Here is a 25,685-nt window from a genome sequence, read left to right as displayed (position 1 = left end):
ACGACAAGGAGGAGGAGGAGGAGGAGGAGGAGGAGGAGGAGGAGGAGGGTGGTTACTTTGGTTCATAGGCTTGGTGTCTTTAGCTAGTTTACTTTGATAACTACTCATTTATTTATTTGTTTGTTTGTTTGTTTGTTTGTTTATGTTTTTTTTGAGACAGGGTTTCTCTGTGTAGCCTTGGCTGTCCTGGAACTCACTCTGTAGACCAGGCTGGCCTTGAACTCAAAATCCGCCTGCCTCTGCCTCCCAAGTGCTGGGATTAAAGGCGTGCACCACCATCGCCCGGTTGATAACTATTCTTGCAAATACCTTAAGAACTCTTTGTCTATCAAGTTGACCCTTTCTTTCTTCCTGTTCTCAAAAAAAGAAAAAAAAAAAAAGAAAAAAAAGAAAAAGAAACATCTTGTAGCTAGTAACCAATGAGACAAAATTTCCTGTTCTAATAGCCATAAATCACAAATGTGTGTATGCATATGCTAAATCATGTATACATAAAGACACATGTAACAAATAACTCATTCAAAAGTAAAATTGTTTGTCAATGAATAGGATTAAAATTTTATCACTACTGTATTATTATCATTTTTATTTTAATTTCAAAATAGCAGAGCTATCACTGAGAAAGTATATTCAAAGTTCTTAATGTACTCCCATTGCTTTCAATGTGTTTAGCATTACACATACAGTTTTAAAATATTTATACTACCCCATATATGTCACTTTTCTGCCTCTTTTGCGGTTGAGAGAATGAGCACTTTAGATAACGTGTTTCAAATTACAGAGAACTTGGCAGTTGTCTCTCTTCTACTTATACTTTTCTGATTGGTGTTAAGAGACACACACAGTGGAGACAAAGAAAAATATCTAATCATCACAATATGAAAGCATAACAGAAGATACTTAGTAGAGTGTCTGAACACAAAACAGTTAGACATGATTACCAATGATAATAATGCAATGACTTGCAATAGTTTAAATTGTTCAAAAGTAAAATCCTATGTTAAGAGTCTATACTGAGACAATAATGTGTTCCCTTTAATGGCATTCCTACTTCTGTGAAAACATAAAAGAATTAAAGAAAGCACCTTAGCTTCAATGCATTCTAGAACTCTTCTAATCTTTGAGGCAAATGTAGTGATATTATTTGCAATTGTTAAATTGGCCATCTTTTTCTGTATCTATACCATAATTTTAGCATAAAGGCAGTCATGAAATTTTACCAGAAACTTGCTGAGTACAAACCTAAATAAGTACACTGAATTTAAAAGCTGAAATCTCAAATGATTTTTGACACTCACAGGCATAGACTGTAAGCTTAGTCAGTGCAAAAGGGAAAAGAAATTATAATCATACTGTGAAAGATTATTTCATTAAACTGCTGTTTAGATGGAATATTTTAATGTTGATAACTCTAAAATATATTATTCAAGATGTAGTAGAAACAGACAAGTAAAATCAACTATGTTCCACATCAAAATATTGTACTATGAAATAAGAAGATGATAAGGTATTATGAAGTTATATGACTAGCTTTACCTTCTTCATGGAAGCCTAGCAATGACTTATGGAAAATATACACTTCCAGAAAGAAAAGATATAACTAAAAATATTTTAAAATGAAATGTATTTATATATTTGTCATGTAAACCACCATAGACAGTAAGAATATAGTTATTACTCTGAATAATAAGTTCTACTGGGCTCAGCAATCTGAATAGTTAGAGTAAAATAATTGAAAGCATCTAAATATTAAAATTATTTAAAAAGCACCAGTGTGTTTGGATAACACAATGTTTCAATATGTTGCAGCTGCTAATGACAAGAAATAATGTTTTTGAGGAAGCAATCTTCAATTAATCATTTCCTCCTTTAGTGGGATAATTTATGGAAATGAAATGAGACTAATAAAGCAGAAAGAATGGGAGGAAAGAACAGAGTTAAATAAATTGCTTCCTTTTGTAACAACAGAAAGTCATGATATCCATCATTTGGCCAGAAATATCATGTTGCTTAAGGCCTTATTTAGCATTTGATTTTCTTCCAATAGTACAGAAACAGAAGGAATCACATTTCAGCTTCCCATTTATTTCATTCTTCATTTTAACCCCATAAGCATCTCCCAAGACTGAAATGTGAACAATGTAACAATCTTGGAAAATATAATGTCAAATAGGAGACAGATGGGTAAGGCTGGGAGCCACAATGTCATTCCTTCTTTGATTTCTGGTATTAGATTTTGATGTTTTTGACCCTTATTAAAAATTGAGTTTTCTAGGCAATAAATATAAAATCAAATGCAAGTCAAAAGAGTTGCAGACAGATACAGAGTAATTTAACTAGCCCTTTCAGCTCCTTAGGAAATATAGTAACTGGGTTGTATTCAGACAAATCAATTCTAGTTATTTTACCACCTTGCTTTTGTGATATTTTTCATTTATATTTCCTGGAAATGTTCAAGCAACAAAAAAGTAAACATAGCACACAAATTTGGTGAAACAGAAAACAATAGCAATGTGTTCCTTGGCATAAATAATCATTAGGACTTTCTTACTGGTCTAGATGATTGTCCAGAAATAGATTTTAATAGCAAAACAATTTCAAGTATATGGAAAAACATAGCAGCAGTCAACTGCAAGCCATAAAATGGATGAGGGAATATATTTCATGCAAAAATATAAAATTAAAAATTAAAATGAAGATAAACTCATTGTAACCATAAGCTTTCTATATATTTTATATCTGTATATTTAGATAGCTAATAAGCAATTTATCATTGTCTATATTTTTGGGGTAGTTAAAAATATAATATAAATTATAATATAACATGTGAAAGGAATCATACATGTTTATCGACAGAATGCCTGTGACATATTTTTTCAATGTTCGTGGTGATGGTGACAACCACTAGTCTCTGCAAATTTTAGTGGGCAGTCTCTCATGTGGACTTGTACATGAAAGCACATGCATTTCTATTTAACCCATTTACTAGAAATGTGACCAACATAAATGAAGAACAGTGAATGTGAGTTGACAAGAACAAAAAGATCAATGAGATCTTACAGAAATTAGAAGCATATAAAACATCTACTTGATAAAGCAAACCTAAATCATATACTATATTGTAGGCCGAAATCAAGATTTTTTTTGACCTGGGAACTACTCATCTACTGGGATATAGCATTTTGGTTTCTAAAATTTAGACAGTTTTTAATATTTCTTGTAGTGATATTTTTATTTGGTTGGATTTTTGGTTCTTACAATGTGCTTGTCAGTGTATAGACAGTGAAAGGGATAAGCAGACTAATAGACTAGGAAATTTTAGCTGTATTTTTTGGAAGGAATAATTATATTAGACAAAGCATCTTTCTCATCACTAATATACTAGTGTATTTTAGTTTTAGAAAAAATATTTTGAAATAATTATGAAATCAGTATTATGAAACATTACATGATCTTGGAATAGTTATACTTGCCATAGATATATTCACTTGGTAGTATATGATATAATTACAGTGCTTTTTAGTTAAGAACATGATGAAACACAAAAGCTTACATACATATATATGCATATTGGTGCTATATATATATATATATGCATATTGGTACTCATATATATTACTATTATGAGTCTATGTGCAACATCTGGTACATTTTATTTTCATGATTTCACATGCATTACCAGAGAAAGCAAAATAATCTATATGCCATAGGAAGAATTGCTTAAAAAATGGAACAGGAAACATAGGATTTAATCTTTCATTTTCTTTCCTCAAGCGATTTGATGGCAGATAGGAAACAATCATTTGCAGAGGCAGAAACCTCCCATAAACAATAATGAAAATACCATCTTGCATTGTAATGATATTTGATTCTTCTAACTTTTGGAATAAAAGGGAAATGTGTACAGCCTAGAGTCCCTCTTCATAATAATTAAATTTAAGTGTACAAATAGATTAACTTGGATGCGATGAAATTTTTTGTAAATAAAATAGTAAATGAAAATATTGAAAACCTCAAAGAGGAGTTTCCTCCTGTTCCTTCCACACATGGTTATGACTGAGACAGGCATTTTTTCATTGTTTCTCTCATCTGCAGAGAAGTTTATTTCTCACCAGGATTGCATCTGTGAGATTGAACCTAGAATTCGGCACGCAATTGACATCTTGGGTCATTTTATATCTTAGCAGTCTCCTATGCAGTAGTACATTTAATCTTCAGCATTTTCCTCACAAGTAGTATTTCATAATTTATGGAACTTGGAGGTTTAAAAGGATGACATCAGTTCCTAGATCAAATCTCAGGGCTCCTCTTCGGGTTAAATGCTCATATTCATATTTGGAAGATGGTAAAGTATAGACCATAAAATCATCAACAAAATACTAAATTTATGTCTCTCTTAACCAGCAAAACAGTACTGCCAAAGAGAGTTTATGAAATTTGGGCATGATTTTGATACCAATCAAGACATAAATTGAGATGGGCTAGGTGTAGAGATAATTTAGAAGATTGACTTCTGTGGACATTTTATTGTGGGACATTAAAAAGGAACTGCCTGTGTGCAGAACAGCCAAGAAAGCTATTAGAAAGTGAAATTGAATGATATCACTAAATTAGAAGATAGAGCAGAAAGTATCTGCATGATCCTGATCCAAAAATATAAGATGATGGTATGATTTTAAAAATGTAGCCTTTTGCTTTCTGGACATATAAATCATAAATTGTGTTACGACTCATTTTGGTTTTTGTAAGGAGGGAAAAAATCAGCCACAGTGGAGATGTAATTTATGTGGCCAGTCATTTTCTTAAATGTGAAGTTAGACAATCTCCAGTTTCAGGCGCCTATTCTCTTTTGAGGGTAAGGAATGGATTGCAAGCAACCTGAATTCTATGCTAGCATCCCGCCTGGTGTGTGTTTGGAAGGAAAGCTCTCCCAGCACTCATATGCTATTAGGGTTGATACTAGGTTTGGGATGAATGGCTCTGGTGATGGAGAAGACTGTTGGGGTCAAGAGAGTGAACTGGATTTTTGTTTCTCCCAGAATGGTTCAGCCTGGTGCTGTTTTGCACAACGATGAAATTCAGTGAAGGTGTGTTGACGGTTTCATCTGAAGTGCAATTTCTTCCACCTTAATTTCAAGTTGTTTTATATATAGTCACTTTATTAAAATCTCAGGATATGTAAAATATAGAGTGTGACAGAATATGTTTACCATTACAGCTGGAAGTGATCATATTGAAGTGTATAATTTGGCTTCATGTTGCTTAGGAGCTTTCTGTTAAACAACATCACATATCTTTACTTGTTTCCATATGAGCACATATATTTTATTGAACGTGAGAAGTGACATTAGCAAGACAACATGCATGATTTAAACAGGGTTGGGCTCTGGATTGGAGCCCATTTACTTTCAAATATTGACATCTACTATTCTGAGATAATTCACGGATCCCTAATGGTAGGACTGAGCCTGGCCAAATGGGGATTCCTAACTTATGCTCCACACATTTGAACTTTACTGTAACCTATGGTGAGTATGCTTTATGATTGTTCAATTAGCAACAAAAGAAGCCAACAGGCACAGGGACCTTTGAGAAAGAAGTGTTTTATTGCAGTGGAATTTTGTAGGCTGTTTGGACCTTTCCTCCTATCTATCTTAAACACAAAATAGAAGTTCTTACCAATCAAAAGGAAAACTAAAAAGAGTTCTTGTAACACTAACCTATCACAATTCTATTTCATCTTACATATGTATTCTAATTGAGTTATTTGGAGAAGAATTCATTCACAAAGACTTTACTGTTTACAGCTAAACAATTCTGCGTAGCTAATTTTCATAGATTTGATCCAACATAATGCCATCAAAACATATCTTTAAAATAGGTAACAATATCTCAAGTAAAGCTATTAGATGACCAACAATATTTATTTAAGCAAAGTTTCACTTTAAAAATGTCTTTGGTCAGCTTTCCCACTGTATATGAGACATTCTATCCATGGCAGATATTATTTTGATATAGTGTAAGAACTTTTTTTACAGAGGGACTAGATTGCTAAACAATTGGAAGGATCAACAAGATAATGCATATATAACTGCTAATGATTCTTAGAATAGTTTTGTGACATGTTCATAAACAATTATGTTAGTTGAATGATAGCTTATATTGATATTTCTCTATGTGTGTGTAGGCAGGTATGTGTGCATATTGTGCGTTTGTGGATGTACATATGTAATAGTATGCTACATTACTACATACATGCACATAGAGACCAGAGGGCAATCACCAATATTGTTCTTTCTCAGGAATTGTCATTGTTAGTTTTGGAGGCAGGATCCCTCACTGGGACCTCAGGCTAGGCAGTTAGGATACCTGTGTAGCCAATGAGCTTCAGGGATATGCTTGTCTCTGTGTCAGAAGTGTTGAGATCACAGGGACACACTTTGATTCCTGGTGTTTACATAGTGTTGAAGGTAAAACTTCAGTCACTTTACTGACTGAGACATACTTTAGCATTCATAATGATATTTCTTTAAAGAGATACTATTTTATAAATCATATCTAGCTTACTGAAAGCTTCTTATATTCCCAATATTATATCCATTACAGCAAAGTAACAAAGCCCAAACAGAAATATAGATTATAGTCTATTTGGATATAACTTTGAATTTTTTTCTCATGCTTTTGTTTCCAGTCTTTATTTTTAGCTCTCAAGGTATAAGCCCATAAATTTTTTGATATAATGGATTAATAATTTATGAAGTAATGGAATCATATTAAAATAATTTCACTGGAAATAAATTCATGAAAAATGAGTAAACCGAGCAGTTTGGAGTAGTAGACCGTGTTACTTGTGAGACAGAAAGAGTATACTAGGACAGGCGTCTTCCTCAGAGACACGCAGCAGAACCTTTGCTCCTGTTCTAGAGTCCTTTCCTTCTTCAAAGTCATGAGAGTAACCCACAGAAAAGCAGCACTGGCCAAGAACATTTATACATGTCTGATTTTAAAGGATTGGTTCCAGCATCCCCCGTTTCTCTCACAGTTCTACCAAGAATTTATGAGTCTGATGCCAACACACTGAGATTATACACAGAGGGGCCTGCCTTTCAAGAAGGTAACAGATTTTGCAATGCATATTCAAGTGCTATGTGTGGGGGTGGTCCCCCTTTAACAATAAGAATATTGTACACACCTAGTAAATCAAATTAAAATTAATTAAAAAAATACAGAGTGTTTTGTGATCACTGTAAAAGGCACTTGAAGAGAGAGCAGAATAATTGTGTTCAGTTACAATGTTCATGCTTTGCATGTTAACTATTATGGTTTTTAACTGTTCATTAGTGCCATTGCCATTGAGAAGTCTCCCCAGCAGAGGGAAGCATAGCTTCGTTATTTATCTCATAAATTCCAATAGAGAGAACAAGCTTACACAGCAACTTATGTATATTAAATAGAGGTTATATGATTCAGCTTAAGTAAGCAACTTTGGCATTGAAAATGTTTCAATATCTTGGTTCCAAAATGCTCACCTCAAGAAAATATATGGCTAGTATTTTAATGTAAGGGTGTAGCCTACATTACATTACATGGTTTGTTTGACCCAAACACTCAGAAAGAGATGCCATCACTAGCATATAGATATATGACTTCCTTGGAACATTTTAACACTATTTCTTATTAATTTATTTGATATATTTTAATGAAAATTTCTCTTGTTTATCTCTTTGTGTTGCTAATACCTAAGAGTATGTTAATAGACTTGGCTTCTTTTGTTTGTGTAAAAAATTTAAGTTCTATATCTAAAGATCTAAAATGTTGAATATATTATACCTGTGATCAAAATATATATTCCTATTTTGTGAGTTCATTGGCATCTTCATTCCAGACCACATTTCCTCCTAATTATTCTTGGAATAGTGTGTACACTTTTATGACTTTATCACTGGAAGTGTAAGAGTGGCTTACCATGATGCTGCAAGTCTGAGCAGTGAGTCAGTGGGTCTCCATTCCTTATATCTTGTCGTCTTGTGCGCCTAAAAGAATTGCATTCAAGAGACATTATTCTGAATTTATGATGTGAATAAAGAATCAAATCTGCACTGAATCTCATAGGCAAGGGAGGAAGACATGCATCTGCAGCCTGTGTGGCTGGATGAGGGGACTGAAAGGTGACTAAACTGGGAAACAAATATACTGAACTCCAGCCACTGCAACCAAGGGTCTCTTAACCATCATGAATAGACATTCTGCCTTGTTTTCTATCAGGAATCAGTCAATCAAAATCTAATACTGAGAAGTTGTGGACTTCATTTTAGAGGAAAATAAGTTATAACATTTTGAAACAACAACCCATTTCTTCAATAAACATAATTATTGTTCTGATCATCAATGTGATTGTAAGTTTCAACATTAGAATTCACATGAGTGATGACTTTACTCATTGTGTATACATTTCCTCATTGCACCCATAATTCTATCAAGGATTTATAAGTTTGATACCAATACATTGAGATTACATACAGAGGAACTTATATGTAATCTTTTAAAAATATACTATTGTCTAACTTTGATGTATTATTCTAAGAACTCTTTCTTCTGTTGCTTTTTAAATGTATTATATCACTATTTTATAGAAAAGGATCTTTATTGCATTTTCTTTGATGTGTTATGGTGCTAGTGGTTGAACCTCAGAGCCTTTTGTGAATGCTGTTCCGTTGAGCTATGCTGCCAACCTTTGATTCTTACTTTCCTTGTTTTAGACTCAGTCTTATTCTACAGTCATGGCTAGCTTGCTGGGCTTTCAGGGTGTACACAACCATGACAGCCCTATTATATGGCTGTGTTTGCACATCAGTTTACTTATGCCTTGGAGAAAAGGAGGAAAAAAACTATAAAATTCGGACTTAAGGGTGAAATCTCCTTTTGCTAGAAGGGTAGGTAAACCAAGATGTATTTCTCTTTTACAGAAAAGCAGAATATATGCATCAAACCACAGTTAGCATCCTTTCTGGACTCTTCTAACACACTGTGGGGGTTCCATGCAGTTAGACACACTTGGAGGAGGAGATGGGCCCTGCTATAATATGCAAGGTGATGTGTAAACTGAGATCAGATATAAGGAATGTGGCCATGGAACCCAAAAAGTGTGGGCATCTTGACTTATTACTTTTCTTTTTTCTTTTTCTCTTTCTTTTTAAAAATCTTAAAGGTATTATATTGCTACAAAATTAGTTACCATCATTTAATGGCCAGGGAGAAGTGTAAATATGGAATTCATTACTGTATTTATAAATTTAGAAGTCTAGAGTATTTATAGATTTCTATTTGTAGAAGTAGTGAGACTATCAAGCAGATGTGTACATTTGAAAATTGAGCCAACAAGAGAACTTGTGAAACATGAACCCCAAAGCATTGGTGAAAGCCTTTCTCAGTCACTTAAACTTCAAAAAAAGTACCACAGAGAACATATAAATACCAAGGCCTCCAAGCATCCTTTCTAAAGACATGTCTAGTCTGAGACATATGAAATTAGGTTTAGTAAAATCCACGATTCGCAAGGAAAACAAGAAAACTTATGAAAATTCTTTGGGTCTTAATTTATGAGTGTGTGAGAGCCACTTTCATTATATAAATACCACCTCAAATTAGAGTCATGTTTATCTCTTTTCCCCTTCTTTGATTAAAATTCAAACCTCTCATCACCAAATCATGCAATGTTCTTCATTTTTATTTCTTATAAAGGGAAGATTCCTTTTTTCTGTACAGATAAGGTTTCCATATGTATGTTTGAGTAACTTGAGCTAAACAGTTTTAAGAAGGATAAAAATTTAATATTAAATAATTTAGAATTATCACTATAATGATGATATATAAATGTATTACTCATGGTTTCTTTAATCAATATATATTATCTTCAAACTAAGTTTTTTCTAATGTAAAATTCCAACAAATTATGGAAATACTAAGTACAACAGTGAAATAAAGAATTTTGAAAGAGGAGGAAAACTCTTTTATCTTTGTAGTCTATAGTAGGAATTTTACATTTAGTATTACTGCAATTCTGCATTCAAATTATAGGATAATATAAGTTAAGCTCTAGGTAATTATTACAGAAGATACTTTCCTTCCTTCCTTTTTTTTTCTCCTATAGATATTTTTGTGAACCTCTGTGCATTCCTGCACACACCTTGAGCCCAGAAGAGGGAGTCAGATGGTCTGATGCTAGAGATAATTCATGACTGCGAGCCATCTATTAGAGTCTAGGAACTGAACTGGGTGCTCTATAAGATTAATAAGTGTACTTAACCACAGAACAATCTCTCCAGCCCCAGGTTTAGATGATTTAATATTCAAACAGTTGTACCAAAGACATCAATGCAAATAATTTAGATGTTACTTGTAGTTAGTAGATGTCTTTCTATAATGTCTGTAATATTACAAATCCTACAGAACATACTTTACTACTGTGAAAGGCTGACAGACAGACAGAGCTGCTTTGGAAAGACTGACTGTGCTAAAACAAAGTCATATTGCTCCAAAAGTGCAGTGGGTTAGGGATGGTGGTGACCTAATCAGTGTTTGCAAAGCTCAGTGTGCATGGTGGCGAGCGTCAAGGAACTTTAACATGAGTCTATATATTCCTTTCACCCATCATTACCTCTTCCTAAACGGTATATATCAATAAAGGAAGGCAGCCATGAGCAAACAGGAGAGAATATGATGATATTGATGCTTTATAAAATTAAAAACTGTTTTTATTTTATTAAACACTAGTAAAAGAATTTGTCTGAGACTAGGATGTTTCTATCAGTTCTATATAATAAAAAAATTGAAATTCCCATTGTTTTATCATTTTTATTTAAAAATTTTTGTATGCAATATATTTTATCTTTTTCTCTCTTCTCCCCAAACTCCTACCCAATCCTTCCCATTTGAGTTTACATAGGAAGCCACAATTACGTCTAATCTATATGTGTTGTTCTCAAACGGATTTGGTCAGGCAAGTCTACATTATGTATATGCTGTATATATATTCAGTGAATATAGGTGCATGTATGCATGTGTACTTTCTGTAGGCCAGAGGTTGAAAATGGGTGTCTTTCTATATTGTTCTTTACTTTATTATCATCATCGTCATCGTCATCATCATTTTGAAACTTGGAACTCACCCAAGCTAATCAGTGAGCTCAAGATCCCTCTCTGTCTCTGTACCCCTTATTATCAATGACTCCACACCAGGCTTTCCCCAGGGTTCTGGGAATCTGAACTCAGGAACTTATTGTACAATAAGCACTTTACACATCAATCTATCTCCCTCAATCCTGTTAGTAACTTTCCAACTATAACTTAACTTTTATTTAAAAATTCCCTCTAAAATAATTGTAAATAAAAAGACTACTCTTAGAATCCATGAATAGTATACAAACACATACATACATACACACACACATGCACACACTCATAAAAATATCAGATTTTAGTATGTAGTTTTATGATTCAAGTGAAAATCCTGTAACCATAAGATGATGTATTAACAACAGGGACAAATAAAAATATTCTTGAGTTAAATAAGGACATATATTTAAAAATATTAGCTAATCAGTATTAATACATTGAAGACATGAATGCACCACAGATTTCACTTCAAATCTTATTGACACAGAAAGGTGGTATACTTATTTATAAATGGCTGTTCTATAACACAAATGAATCAGGCTACCAAGAAACACTGTATTTCTCCTTTACTGTTCGTCTTACCTCTTTGCAGTAGGAAAATAGCGCGAGCATGAGGACCCATCCCAGGCGCAGTAAGGGTCTCGAGCGAGGCAGCATTCTGCGCAGGCTTTGCCATAAATGTCACAGCGGTGGAGAGGGAGCTGTGCTACTCCAGCAGTTGAGCCAATGTACAGTTGTTGCTGTGGATGAGTTAAGAAAACACTGTTCTGACTCCCCTTTTAAAAGAAACTTATTTAGGCTCTTTAACAAGAAATTATATATAGGGATTAAAATTGTCTTCAACCATTCCTTCCAAGATCTAGCAGATAATACAGGTTTAAGTGAATTAGAAACAAACTTTAAGAGGCAGGCGGATTTATGTGTTCGAGGCCAGCCCGGTCTACAGAGTGAGTTTCAGGACAGCCAGGGCTACACAGAGAAACCCTGTCTCTAAAAACCAAAAGAAAAAAAAAAAGAAAAAAGAAACAAACTTTAAACATCTGATTGCTATTCTTGCCGTGCTATTCTTTCACTAGAGGATTGTTTAATGATATAATGAGTCTTAAGTAAAAGTTACATAAATACTATGCCAGAACACAGTTGATCAGATAAATGTATCTGCTGCTAAGCCTGATGTTCTGACGTAGAATCCAGGGGCCACATGATGGGCATTAGATTGGACTTCTGACCCTCACATACATGACTGCACTGTGACAACCCCACACATACAAAATGAATAAAAATTTAATAAATTTTTAAGTTATATAAATACTGAGACATATGATAATAACCCACAGAAAAAGACTTAAAGTGTTTTTTAATTTCATAGGATTTAGATGAAAATTTAGTATTAGAACAACTTCATTGCAAACAACAGGATACTATCTGACATTATAAAAATGTCTAATAGAAATGCGCATAGTCAACATTGCATTTTCAAAGATTTTTCACTTACAGAATGTATATTATGTATTCAATACACATATTATATATTGTACAGATGTGTGTGTCTATGTGTGTGTGTGTGTGTATGGAGTTGAATGTAGCTGAAGTATTTACTGAAATCTAAGTAATTATTAGAGGAGATTTTTATATATAATAGACTGTGTTTAAAGCTAAGCAAAATACTTATATTTGAGGCTATAAAGCAGCACAATTTAGGAAATTCTGTTGATTCCGTAAAAGAGAACATGTTTCATCTTTTTAAAATAATAAACTTAAAAATCTATTAAATAACAGTTTCAATGAGATGAGAAATGGAGCAGGTACAAAATATTTAAGCAAATATGATCATAATTAGAGTTTTGCAGCAGTAACCAGAAACATGGTTATAACAATGACAGGAACATGATTACCTAACACTGACATCCAATTTTCTTTGGATATTTTTGAGATAGTACTATATAGACAAGGCTAGTCTTAAGCTCCTAAATCTCCTGCTTCTACTTTCAAAGTGTTTAGATGATGGTGTAACTGTCAGTTCTGGCTTTGTGATTCTTCTTGAAAAGGTTACTGACCAAATTGGCCATTCTAACAAAAGATCCCATTCTTGCCTAATAATGTTTAAGAAGTATATGCCAAACTTATTATTATAAGTTTATAGTTATATAATACTTAAGTAGGAAAAGAATTACTCAAACAAAGTAACTACATCTGGCACATACCTTTAAGAGAAAAAAGATACGTGCAGGAAAATGAGAAAAAGAGAAAAAAAAGTATAGGCATCAAATGACTTATGGTCATGAAAACCTAAACACCAATAAATTGACCTAAATTAAGTGTAATTCAATGTCATTTTAATTTTATCATAATCCTTCAGAATTACTAATGATACCTCAAAATCACCATGCTATTCCCATGAAGCATAGGGGCTTGTAGGCATCACCGAGCATAACCTAGTGACTAGCTAGCAACCTGGTGTGCTTTTTCTGCCCAATTTAATATTACCCCAGGAGATTTCACTAGCCTCCTCTTGACATCATGAGTTGGATGTGATTTCATTATCTAGAAGGTTAGTTTCATCACTGCTGGTTCCTCCTGAAATACTGTCTCACTTTAGAAATGCTCCTAAGAGTGAGTGAAATTGTGTCACTTTGAATGAATTGTGTCACATCTCACCTCCATCAATGGCAAATGTAAGCCAGCAATTCTTTTCCTGTGGTCTTTTTTTAGTTGAATGTTGTGTTAATAGGCAACATATTGAAATATTTAAAAATCTTATTTCATCTTCAAACAAGATGATTTACTAAATTAGACTTATAGGTAATTCAGTAAGGATTGGCTCTGAAGTCTAGCAGAGAATAGATATAAATAAATACTTTTAAAAATCATTATAGGAAAGATTATCCCTGTCTAGCTTCCATCCTGGAAAGCCCCGGATTTCCTTGCCAAGATGTGACAATTTTTAGATGTGAAGAACAGGTGAATACATGTTAATGAGGTATAAGATAGCAGTATCAAGTCAATAATATCTGCACTCTGAGTTTTAATATCTGGGAGATTATCAATCTATTTTGATATGTCTGTGTGGAAAGGGTACACATTGCATTTTGTTGGCAACATAATTTAATGTTTTGTTCAAGAGGTGGAACACAGTCAAAGGCAAGACAGGCAAACAACTTAGAAATAACTCCAGCCAACTGGCGCTTGCACCCACAGTTCTCTAGAGCCCACTGACGCTTGCACCCACAGTTCTCTAGACAAGGTTTTACAGCAACGAGGGACATCCTAGCTCACTTTCACCTTTATACTATGTTACTTATTAATAGATCCCAGCTCAATATATTAATTTATTTCCAAAATTATCATTCATTTAATGGGTTGAAGATTAGGTAGTGATGTAGAAAATATAATTTTTAGAAGTCAAACAGTGTCATATCTGTAGCTCAATATTGAGAAATTAGTTGTTTTTCTTTCATGTCTTGATGAAATATCCATTTGGTATAAATGAAAAGACTAATCATGACCTATTCTAAAACTCTGAATTTTTAGAGTTGTAGAATATACAACTTGGTAGTGCTTGATTGTATGCTTAACCAAAGTGAACATTTTTCTCTTCTCATGAATACAATACTACTGAATATAAGAACTACTTGTTAAGATCTTCTAAACAGAATAACCAACTACTTACTTTTATGAACATATAAAGTAATATTTTATCAACCTATATGGTATATGTTGCCTACTCATGTAAAATAAAAATAAAATTTAAATTTTTTATTCTAAAGTGATCTAACAATACTAAATTTAAAATTTGTGTATGGATACTGTTAAAATATGAAAACAGCTATTGAGTAAAATATCATTAGACACTGAAGTACTATAAAATTAAATCTAAAGATCACTGTTATATATCAGGGAAACACTCACATGGCACAAATGATAAAACTTTTATTCTCTTAGCATGTTAAAATAACAACATCTCATTGCACTTCACATCTTTTACTACCTGCTTGTCTACCAATCTATAAAATATCCTGGATAGTAAGATACTCTATCAAGTTCAAATGCAAAATTAACAAAACACAGGGCCAACTGTAGCATATTATGATTGTACCTGTTTAGTAGAAAGCTCCATTGCCGAAATAGTTGTTGGTTCCTAAAACATAAACAAATGTGCTTGATAAATGAGAAAAGTAAATAACTAATTGATTAACACACAAGTTCTCAGAGAAATAATGTCACTGCCTACAACAAATAGTGTAAGTGGAAATAAGATCTGTGAAAGAGGCTAATGAGATAAGTGCTAAATATATGAAGCAAACAAGAAGGGCACACTAGCATCATCCAGATATCTTTGGGGATCCTGCCTGCAGTTGGACTAGTTGCATTTGTCGCCTGCTGAATGGGCCTAGAGACAACTCAATAGGTCTACACTAAGTCCAGAAAACGTAAATTGTCTAGATTTTCCCCTGTCCTTACCTATTTCTTTGTTATACTCTCTTGTCCCTATGTAAGACAAAGACAGGCAGCATATGTTTTCCTTGGTCCTTTAGATGGACTCTGAGCATTCTACCCTGAATATCATTACTTCTCTCCACTGCTCTGCCCTCTCCATGCAGCCCTTCCTCTATATTCCCTCTCATCTTCAGAAGCAGAATTCACCAACCGGTTCCATTATGCCTCAAAATCCTTCTTGATTGCTTCCTTTTAGTCTTCCTCACAATCTTCTTTGTACCTCTCTGACAGGTCTGACAGCTTTGCCTTCCCTCGCCTATTCTTCCCACTCTGTGTTCATTTCACTGAGCTGGGCCACTCTGTGCTGCTGCTAACACCATATACACAGGCAGGGCTGAAATGACCCACTTCAAACCTGATGGCCAAACTGAGCACATGATTTTCTTAATAACTTCCGTACAACCTGCCTCATGCACAAGTGAAAAGAATGATGGAGGATGTGTGTTACCTTAATGGAGTAATTTAGAGATACCTAATACTTTTCTACTTTATAGCTTAAATGAGCAATAGTAATTATCAAATATCATAATGATTTCTTAAAGAATTATCAATCACAAAGACAACTGGGGTGAAAGTTATGTCATGCCACTGTGTCTACACAGAAATGGCATGACATAACAAGTGACAGTATCAAGTCTCAAAAAGAAAATTTGTATTTCATGATAAATATTTTGCTTTAAAAGGACTTTTTTGGCTTCTACAATTTTGGTATAAATTAAGTATAACTGAAGTTAAATATGGCAGGAATAATTTCCATGGTAACTTTCCCCTCTCTAACCATTTCACATGAGAATTCTCCATGTGACTAAAGAAATAACAAACCATGCGAGTTTGTATCAAAGAAATTATACAGTCGAGGTTCAAGACCTTGAAAAGTTAACATACCAATGCAATGAAAATATGAAGTCTAAGTTCTTTGAAAATATAGTTGATTAAAATTTTATTTCCTATTCATTGATTGTACAAAAGCAAACATCTATAAAGCAGAAATGGGTCTCCTCATATATAGATTGTAAAAATGAGACAAACTTGAGTACACACCAGATTCTATGGGCTTGTATCATGGTGTCAACATTCTAGATTAAGATTATAGTATATCTTAATTAATATAAATGTATTTGTTATTTATACCAAGAAATTGATAACAGTTTAGAATATGTACTGCCTGCAACTGAATTTTAATGCACAATATAGCACAATATATTACAATGACATCCATTTAAATAAGCTGTACATTTTCTGAGAAATAACTGGTAGTGAATATGAGTTCCATTTGAAGCAGATGTAGCTGCATAAGCATTTTTCTATGACATTGGTTTCAATTGCAAATTTAATTGGTATTCAAGCAAAATTTAAAAACTTAGCATCTTTTCAAGATTTTCTATGACTCAAATTTACTCTACATATCTTAGATATTTCAATTTCGTCATTATTAATCTTTTGCACTTGCAAAGCTTTTCAACCTGCTGATCCCAGGAGATTCTGATTTAGCTAACTAGCTGCTTAGCGCTGGAAAGGAAGCTTCTTCAGAAGTTAATAGACTGGAGTTTGGAAAGCATCAATTATGCTTTACATCTGAATGAAAATTAAACTCTTTCATTTGTTTACTCAGCTGTTCATGGAATATTGCATAAATTGGACTTAAAATGCAAGTGTTATTGATGTAACTGGCTTGAAATCCTTTGCAGTCAATAGGACTATAAACTTTTTTTATTCCCATGCTGCCATCACTGGATGTGACTCTTAACTGACTCAAAAGGAAAGCTCATTGGAAGGACAGGGTGGAGGGATCCCATACGATCCAGTGAAGGTGAAAAATTACCATGTGTCTGGCTTTTTATATCTTCTTAAGAAAAAGACAATGATATGGAAGCCCAATATACTGGAGCAGATTTTTTTCATGTACAACAATTTTCTAAAAACTAACATTTACCAGTTTGCTTAATTTTACTATAAAAAGCAAATCTTTAAGAGTTCACAATTGTAATCTTCATTCTAAGAAGGAATTGATGCTCCATTAACTAACCAGCTCACTCAGAAGCAAGTAAGTAAAAAACATTGTAATTCAGATCATTGCTGTCAAATTCCAGTTAGATTCAGGCTGCATGTTGGTGCTCCAATGCTATTTTGAGTAGGTATTGGCAGGTCTGTTGGTTTCTTAGTCCAATGCCAATGCTGACTTTACTTTCCCTCTTATGGTCTATTAAAATTTTTACCCTGAAAATTTTATTGCCAAAGAACATTTTTCTTTCTATACTAGTGACTGGAGCATGATTTCACCAGAATAACCAAAACCACTGGAATGTTTTGTGATTAGCTCGGATGTTTTCTTAAAACCAATCTCAAGATGGCAAGGGGTATATACTAGTTTTAATCCAAGAATTTATGAGTTGTTCAGTCTAAAAGAGACTCATAAGAACATGGTCTCATGAAGGTGGCAATATAGGTAACCTAACATAGTGTTTAATTTTGTTTAAACACTATAAAAAGTATCAGCTAGGATCATGGCCTTAAATCTTTATCTTGTGTATTTACCCTATCAAGCTGTTGTAAAGCTCAGTCGATCTTTTTAAACTGTATTTTATTTTAAATGGAATGACACAGGTGTCAAATAGACACATAGAAACCGTAACGCTTTCCTGCTTTTCATTGTATGTGGCTATTGCTTTAATGTGTTGCGGTTTTTCGTTTTCTGTCCCCTGCTGCAAAATTAAACAAAGCTTGACAGTGAAATATTCCAATTGCTAGCCCACAATATATGTATGAACTTTGGCTGATAGAATAGAATGCTGAAAGTAAATATTTCTGTAAACTCTGCCCAAAGATGTTTTGTCTGCTTGCGTACCAAAGAAATAATTATAGCAATATGCAGAGTAGAAATCAGGAGGAAAGTGCCAACAGCTTCTATAGAAGTTGTATATCCAAATGCAACTATTTTTTAACACAATTTCGATATCTAAATAGTTTCTTCCTTTACAGTACAATGTTAAGTATTCATAATTGTTAGAGTGATAATTTTTTTTTCTCATTGCACCTTAAGTGCCATAAAAATGTATCCTAGCAGTCACGGAGCTGTAAGTTTGAAATATATTTTTTTTGAAATCCCCAATTTAGAACAAAGTATTATAGGTATTAAGTATCTATATCTGCTAGTCTGTTGGCTCTCATCATGCCTTTGCTAAAAGCCATTTTAGCTTAAATTAAACTCCTTTTAAGTTGGATTTTTAAATAATATATCAAGGAATAGAGTAAGATGTGAAATGTAAACCTCAGATTCCAGAAACCTTAAAAAAAGAATCTAGCTACAATATAGCATTACTACCAAAACATGCATGATTTATTTAACAATCACAAAAAATAGTGAAAAGGTAAGAAACATTTTACAACATGACTAAAATAATTTTATGCAGTAAAATTTAACTCCATAAAGTGATAACAAAAATCAGTCTTTGAAACTGAGATGTGTAACACAGAAGACCTTTTTTCATAGAGGTCAGAGACTGAGCCTAGAGTGCTCATCTCTCTGTCTCTGTGTCTGTTGCTCTCTCTCTGTGTCTGTTGCTCTGTCTCTGTCCCTCTGTCTCTTTTTGTCTCTGTCTTTTTTTATCTCTCTGTCTTTGTATCTCTCTCTTTTGCCAACATATGAATATTGATAATAGCCTGAATATATAAAAGGTGAAAAGATTTATGGGTCACATAGTTGTCTGTGAATAATTGGATGTTTATAAGGAAATAGTATTAGTGTGCCCCATGATATTATTTACAGAAGTTAATAATTATTTAAAAATTAAGTTTTTTCTCCTATTAGAGAATAACATGGAATCAGATCACCAGGACTACACTATGTTATTTCTGAATCACCTTTCCCATAATCTGCTATCTTACTTGAAGACTAGATCCTGTGAAGAAGGTTCTTATAATCTTTACCATATTTCACTTTTGCATCAGTACTATTTCATTTACTGAATTTGTACTTTAGGCTTAGAGAGATATAACAGTGAATACCACACAGCCATTTTATAAATTTAGCTCTCACTTCCCATAATTTGTTTGCTAGTCTAAATGGGCTCTATAGTGGATGACAGCACATTTGGATAATTATGCTTATCAATTTATAGGTTAAAGTTCCAATGTGCTTGCCTTTTAAGGTAACTCATTTGGCATAATGACTGGCCAGAATCAGTCTACACTATATAATCAACACTTAAAAATGGTCAAAGGGATCAATTTTTAAAGTCAAAATTGTGACTTCACCGTTGTGAATATTTAAACTAAGTCTATGCTGAACATATATAAGGAAGTCAGTTCATTTTTAACTTTGATAGGTAAAAGCAATAAAAAACAAATATTAATGGTATTTTAAATAAGCACTCTGGCACATGTCTGAAATCCCAATACTTAGGTAGTGGAGGTAGTAGGATTAGAAGTCCATCATCATCCCTAGCCACATGGTAAAGTCAAGGCCAGCCTAGCATAGGAGACACCATATAATCATAGCAAAAGAAAAAACAAGTACAATTCTATCAAAAAGCTCGATAGCATTGGGGGCATCCAGATATCTAAGTCTGTGTTATTCAGCTAGAATGTCACACTTTTAATCACTCTGGCTGGAATACATACATGCCCTTAGTATATAACTTTAATCCCAAACAATGAAGGTAAAGTTAGTTTGTCAAAGGAAGCAGCCATGTTTGAAAGTGACATGTAATTTAGGGGCAGACAAAGTGATGAATCAGAGAAAGACTTGACAGATGTTTCAGAGATAGGATAAGCTCAACTCCCATGAGAATGTATAGGAAAGAGAGGCTACGTAAGAGATCTGCCCAGAATTGGGTGAGGGGAGGCAGTTTTACTGGGATAGCTTTACAGAGACAGGTTGCAGAGAGAACAAGCTAGACACAGGTGAAGACAGAACAAACCAGAAAATGAGAAGCCAGAAGATAAGAACACATTGCCGAAGACAGTATGAAGCCAGGCAGAGCCTCTGTTAGAAATCTAGAAAAGCTAGATGGAATCAATCAGCTTGAAGAGGAATTTTGAGCCAAAATGTGTGAATTGAACCAGCCAGCCAGTATTCAGAGAGAACTAGAAGGGTGAGCTTTTTGAGCAGTAAGCCTCTAAGTATATCCACCTCAGTGCACCTAGGACTTAAATATCATGCCAGATATACTATAAATTGCGAGAGAAGAAATTTTGAATGGAGAATCATTTGTTCTTCAAGGTAACATATAAATAATGCAAAATGTAAATCATATATTTTATTATTTACAAAACAAGATACAAGCCAAGAATTTTTCTATCTTTCCATTTAACTGCAATGATACTTTCAAAGTTTATTTTGACTAGTGTCTGGCCTTTTCCTTAACAAACTAATTGGAAATATCTACAAGAGTATCATCTACTGTGGCTTCAATGTGCAGTTGTCTTGGGAGATAAATGGAATTAGTCAGCACTCACCCGGAAGACTGTCATTTCTTCCAGGAGAACTTCTTCTAAGTCATGCCAAGTCTCCTTGGGGACTGAAACCACTTTAAGAACAGTTCCTACATCTTTCAAAGAAAGCAGAGGAGAAGGTTACAACTTAAGTAGAAACAGAGCTCGTTCCTAATGTAACAATAAGGATTTTGCAAAAAAAAAAAAAAGTTTGTTATTGTTGTTGTTATAGTTTAATTTTTAAACTTGTGGAATGGGGCAGGTGTATGCTTGCTATAGCACTCATATAAAGCTCAGAGGAAAACATCTAGGAATAAGTCTGCATTCCATGCTGCTAGAGCTGGCTCTCTGTCATTGTTTGTGATGCCTTGCTCTGTATTCTAGGTTAGTTGGTCTTCAAGCTTCTGGGTCGTCACCCTCCATCTCCCCATAGAAATGCTGAGATTATCTCATATATTTCGGTCTCTTCCAGAAGTCTGAACTCAAGTTCTCAACTTGAGCACAGCAAGCATTTTCTCACACTGGGCTATCTCCCCAGTCCCAACAAAATAGTCATTTACCAACCTCACTTTTTCTATTTCCTTTCCTCGTGGGTACATGTATAAACATCTACTTAAAAAATCCATTTTATCCTGTTAGTTTGTAAACTATAAAGAGAGTCTTGGAAACATAAAACATCAATTTTTAAGACTATATCAAACTTTAAAAACATTTTAACTCGAAATATATAAATTTTCAAAAATATAATAAGCACAACAAAAACTGGCTAAGTTAGATTTTATTTTTTAAATTTTCTTTAAAGTTTATAAAGAGAAAAAATAACTAAAAAAATTTTACCAATTTGACATGACAGACTTTTCCAGTTTTATTTTGAAAGCAGAAAATGTCCACAGAGGATTCTGTGGACATGAACTGTAAGGGATGTTGCCCATCTCTAGGTACAAGAAGAACCTCAGTGTCCATCAGCACATCTCTCTCCAAGAAAAGCTGCAGCACTTACAGTCCCTTAAGGCAGATTCGGTGATACTGAGGTGATGAATGACAATGTCATTTCTCAAAATAAACATTCGAGACTATTTACCATAACAATTTGTCTATAATATATTCACTGAACAATCAATTTTAGAATCTTAAGAAAATTTAAATTAATGAATGCTAATTATCAAAAAGCACTTAATAAATCTTTTACAGCAAATTCCATTGTCAAGAGGAAAAAAATGCCTAATGAAAAGATCTGTCATTTTTATTTAAAGTTTCATTTATGCAATGTTCATTTTACTGTGTTACAGGTGCGATCCCACTCTTTGGAAGAAGGTAAATAGGGTCTTCTTTGGGTAAGATGTTGAGTCTAATCAATTTTAGTTTTTTGTAAACCTGATCAATTCTTTGCAGTTTCAGCTGTTTTGTTTTAATAAACTTTATCTTTTCCCAAAGAAATTCTTACTGCTATGCCAGAAATATAAACTAATATATTCATTCTATTGGCAACTATCCTCAGTGAACTGTCACAATGTACTCTGTGTGATCAAGGTTATCCCTTCTAGAGTTTAAAAATAGTTCACTTTTAAGAGGATCCTTCATTGTTTACAAGATCTTAGTCAACTCATAACACCAAAGATTAAAGGGAAATTAGATTAACCTACTTAGTCCTTCCACAGTGTCTGCTGGACCCAAGCACAACTTATCTCTGTTCCAGATCAAGTTTTACCGAATAGTATTTCAAACAATTTCACACAAATTGAATCAGATTACTCAACAAGGATCAATGTGCTATGAAGTGAAACTTAGTTAAAAGATAAAATTACTGTAATCAATTTACTTGCTGACAGATGACCCTGGTCTTTACTGACACACAATCAACCACATCATACAACATTCAACATCCTCATGAAAATGGATTCTTTAAAGGCAGTTTGTGTCCTAAAGGAATTAAATGCTCATGATTGGTTTTCTTTGCTCAAATACCCGGAAATAACCCTGTTGCTCTGAGAGTGAATAAGGGACTTCTAAACTAGTTTAAAACTAGAGATGGAGAACAAGGCTGGTGTGACATTATTGAACAAATCCAGTTACTCTTCAGAGATTTAGTTAAAATTTGACATTAAAAGATAAGCTACTGTTTATTGAAAAGAAATGCTGTCTTATATTTCTTTATTATATTTGTAACTTTATGTGCTACTCACAGTCACTCACTTTTATGGAATCTCATTAAGATTCTTTTATTTTACAGGATAATTTTCTTATCTATAAAAGTAGACTTTAATATATTGCAAAAAACCTGACACCATTAAACCAGATATCGTCAATATATGGCAATTAAGTTATGAAACTTTGATTCTTTAAAGTAGTTATACTGCCTGCTATTGTGCTGTAGTCAGTGTAATTTTCTTTCTCTTTCTCACCAAGGGAAAATAATTTTTATCATATAGTGTTTCAGTGCAGCACTCTATTTCTTGTTGATTTATGTCAGTTAATGAAGTTAATGAAGACTAGGGATTTGTTACACTGAAATCTGAGTCTAAGCAGCAAATTTCAGATTTGTAACTGGTACTTTCATAAATAGCACCACCATTTAGTGAGTTTTAGGAAACAAAATAACATGTCATAGTAATAATAAGGTTGATTCTGAAAATATACCTACAGACATTTGTTTCTAAAAGAGAGATTAGGAAAAAGATATATTTCTAAAGAAAGGTATCTGATGAATGTTGAATACATTTTCTGATAAAGTTTATATGGCAGAAAAAATGAACAAAGTATTTGGGTAACCCTTTTTTTTGATGAAAGATTTTCATTGGTAGTAATGCTAAGATTCAGGTAAGTTTGTAGTGAGATATTCTTAGGCATTTAGTGAATATCCTAGGAATATCAGTTATGATTTGAACAAAACTTTGTGTCCCTAACCAGAATAATTATGATTTAATTATGATAATTGATTAATTAGATATTAAATTTACTTGATTTTCCTTGGCCATCTTTAATCTGGAACTATCCTTTTATTCATGGATGTGACATTTTAAAAATTGTAGACCAGCATTTTTGTAGAATGATTATAGTTTTATATTTGTCTAATGTCTTCTTTTATTAAAATTTATTCTTCTCTCATATATTATATCCCAATCTACTCCTCCCAGCCCCTATCCTACCTTCTCTCTCCCCTAGATCCACTCCTCCTCTTCTGTTTCCCTTCAGAAAAGAGCAGGCCGCCCAGAGGTATCAACGGAACATGGAGTAATAAGTTACATAGACTAAGCACATACTCTTATTTCAAGGCAGGGTGAGGCAACCCAGTAGGAAGAAAAAAGTCCTGAAGCAGAGAATACCCATCCCCACTGCTAGGAGTTCCACAGGAACATAACATATATGCAGAAAAGAACTAGCTCAGTCCCATACAGGATTCCTGGTTGCCATTTCAGTCTCTGTGAGCCCTCATGAAACCTGCTTTGTTGATTTTGTGGACCATGTTCTTGTAGCTCTTTGACCCCTTGGTTCCTATAGTCTTTCCTCATCTTCCTCTGCAGGATTCCTCAAGTTCCACCTAATGTTTCACTGTGGCTGCCTCTGCTCCTATCAGCTGCTAGATGAAGCCTCTCTGATGACAATTATGTTAGGAAGAAAATTTATTTTAAACAAATATGTCTTCAAAATGATACTTATTTCAAATGGTAGAGTACTCTTATACCTTGACAATGAATGTAGAACTTGACCTTGGTTCTTAGTGTACTTTGTCAGCTAAATACAGTATTCTGAAAGAAAATATACAGTTCAAATACAAAAGTGTACCTGTTCCGATGAACATAACATCATACTGGCCATCTTCTGCATCCACTCGGTCTACAACAATTTGTGTGAACTGATAATTCACATCTGTTTTGATCATTATCGGGCGATTATTAATAGGAAACACTGGGTTATACATGGCTGGATGACTTCTTGCAAAGGTTATGACATCATCAGGAAGGTCCTTTGTGGAGTCAAATCCACCAAATGTTTTACTGGGACACTATTAGAAAGAGGAGAATATCTTTTAAATAAAATTTAATGAATAAGTTTATAGATTATAAAATAACACTTCATCAATGGTCTCAGTCTAAACTTGCAATTATTCCCTATTACTTATATTTGAAACTGACTAATAAGCATTAGCTATTACCAGCACTTATATACTTAAATTAGTAGATGAAATGATCTGTATATATATTTCTAAATAAATGTTAATTCTCAATGTTAATTGTTGTTTAGTTGCATCATCATTTCTCACAAAATTTTGAAATGTATCTGAATATCCAATGTTCAGAAGTCTGATACCTCTGTTAGTTGCAGCAGCCTGTATTTCATTTGTATAATAGATGTACTATATAATTGATAAAATATGTTATAATTAAATGCAACTATGATGTTTAGAGAAACTACTTTCCTTGAGTTACATATAACTGTTTTTAGTTTAGAATAACACCCAAATATTAATCTCAACTAAAAAGTAATATAAATTATTCTTTATCATCTGAATCATAACATAAGCCTGAAAACATATTATTAATGACTTTAATAAAATAAAATAATCCAGATGTTTCATTTAG

At 33.4% G+C, this 25,685-nt stretch overlaps 1 protein-coding gene across 4 annotated transcripts in view; it reads right to left on the bottom strand.

The window, feature by feature from the left end:
- Positions 1–25,685, bottom strand: part of Sema3a (semaphorin 3A) — a 447,592-nt gene that overhangs the window by 7,935 nt on the left and 413,972 nt on the right. For all 4 annotated transcript variants that reach the window (XM_031380015.1, XM_031380018.1, XM_031380016.1 and 1 more), the window contains 5 exons: positions 24,889–25,108; positions 21,130–21,221; positions 15,272–15,313; positions 11,758–11,915; positions 7,966–8,033 (listed from right to left, as the gene is read on the bottom strand). In XM_031380015.1, coding sequence (XP_031235875.1) covers positions 7,966–8,033; positions 11,758–11,915; positions 15,272–15,313; positions 21,130–21,221; positions 24,889–25,108 — 580 coding nt within the window. The remainder of the gene's footprint in view (positions 1–7,965; positions 8,034–11,757; positions 11,916–15,271; positions 15,314–21,129; positions 21,222–24,888; positions 25,109–25,685) is intronic.

The sequence above is a fragment of the Mastomys coucha genome, unplaced genomic scaffold (assembly GCF_008632895.1).
Source record: "Mastomys coucha isolate ucsf_1 unplaced genomic scaffold, UCSF_Mcou_1 pScaffold19, whole genome shotgun sequence".
NCBI lineage: Eukaryota > Metazoa > Chordata > Mammalia > Rodentia > Muridae > Mastomys > Mastomys coucha.
This window is presented reverse-complemented; position numbering and strand designations above follow the sequence as displayed.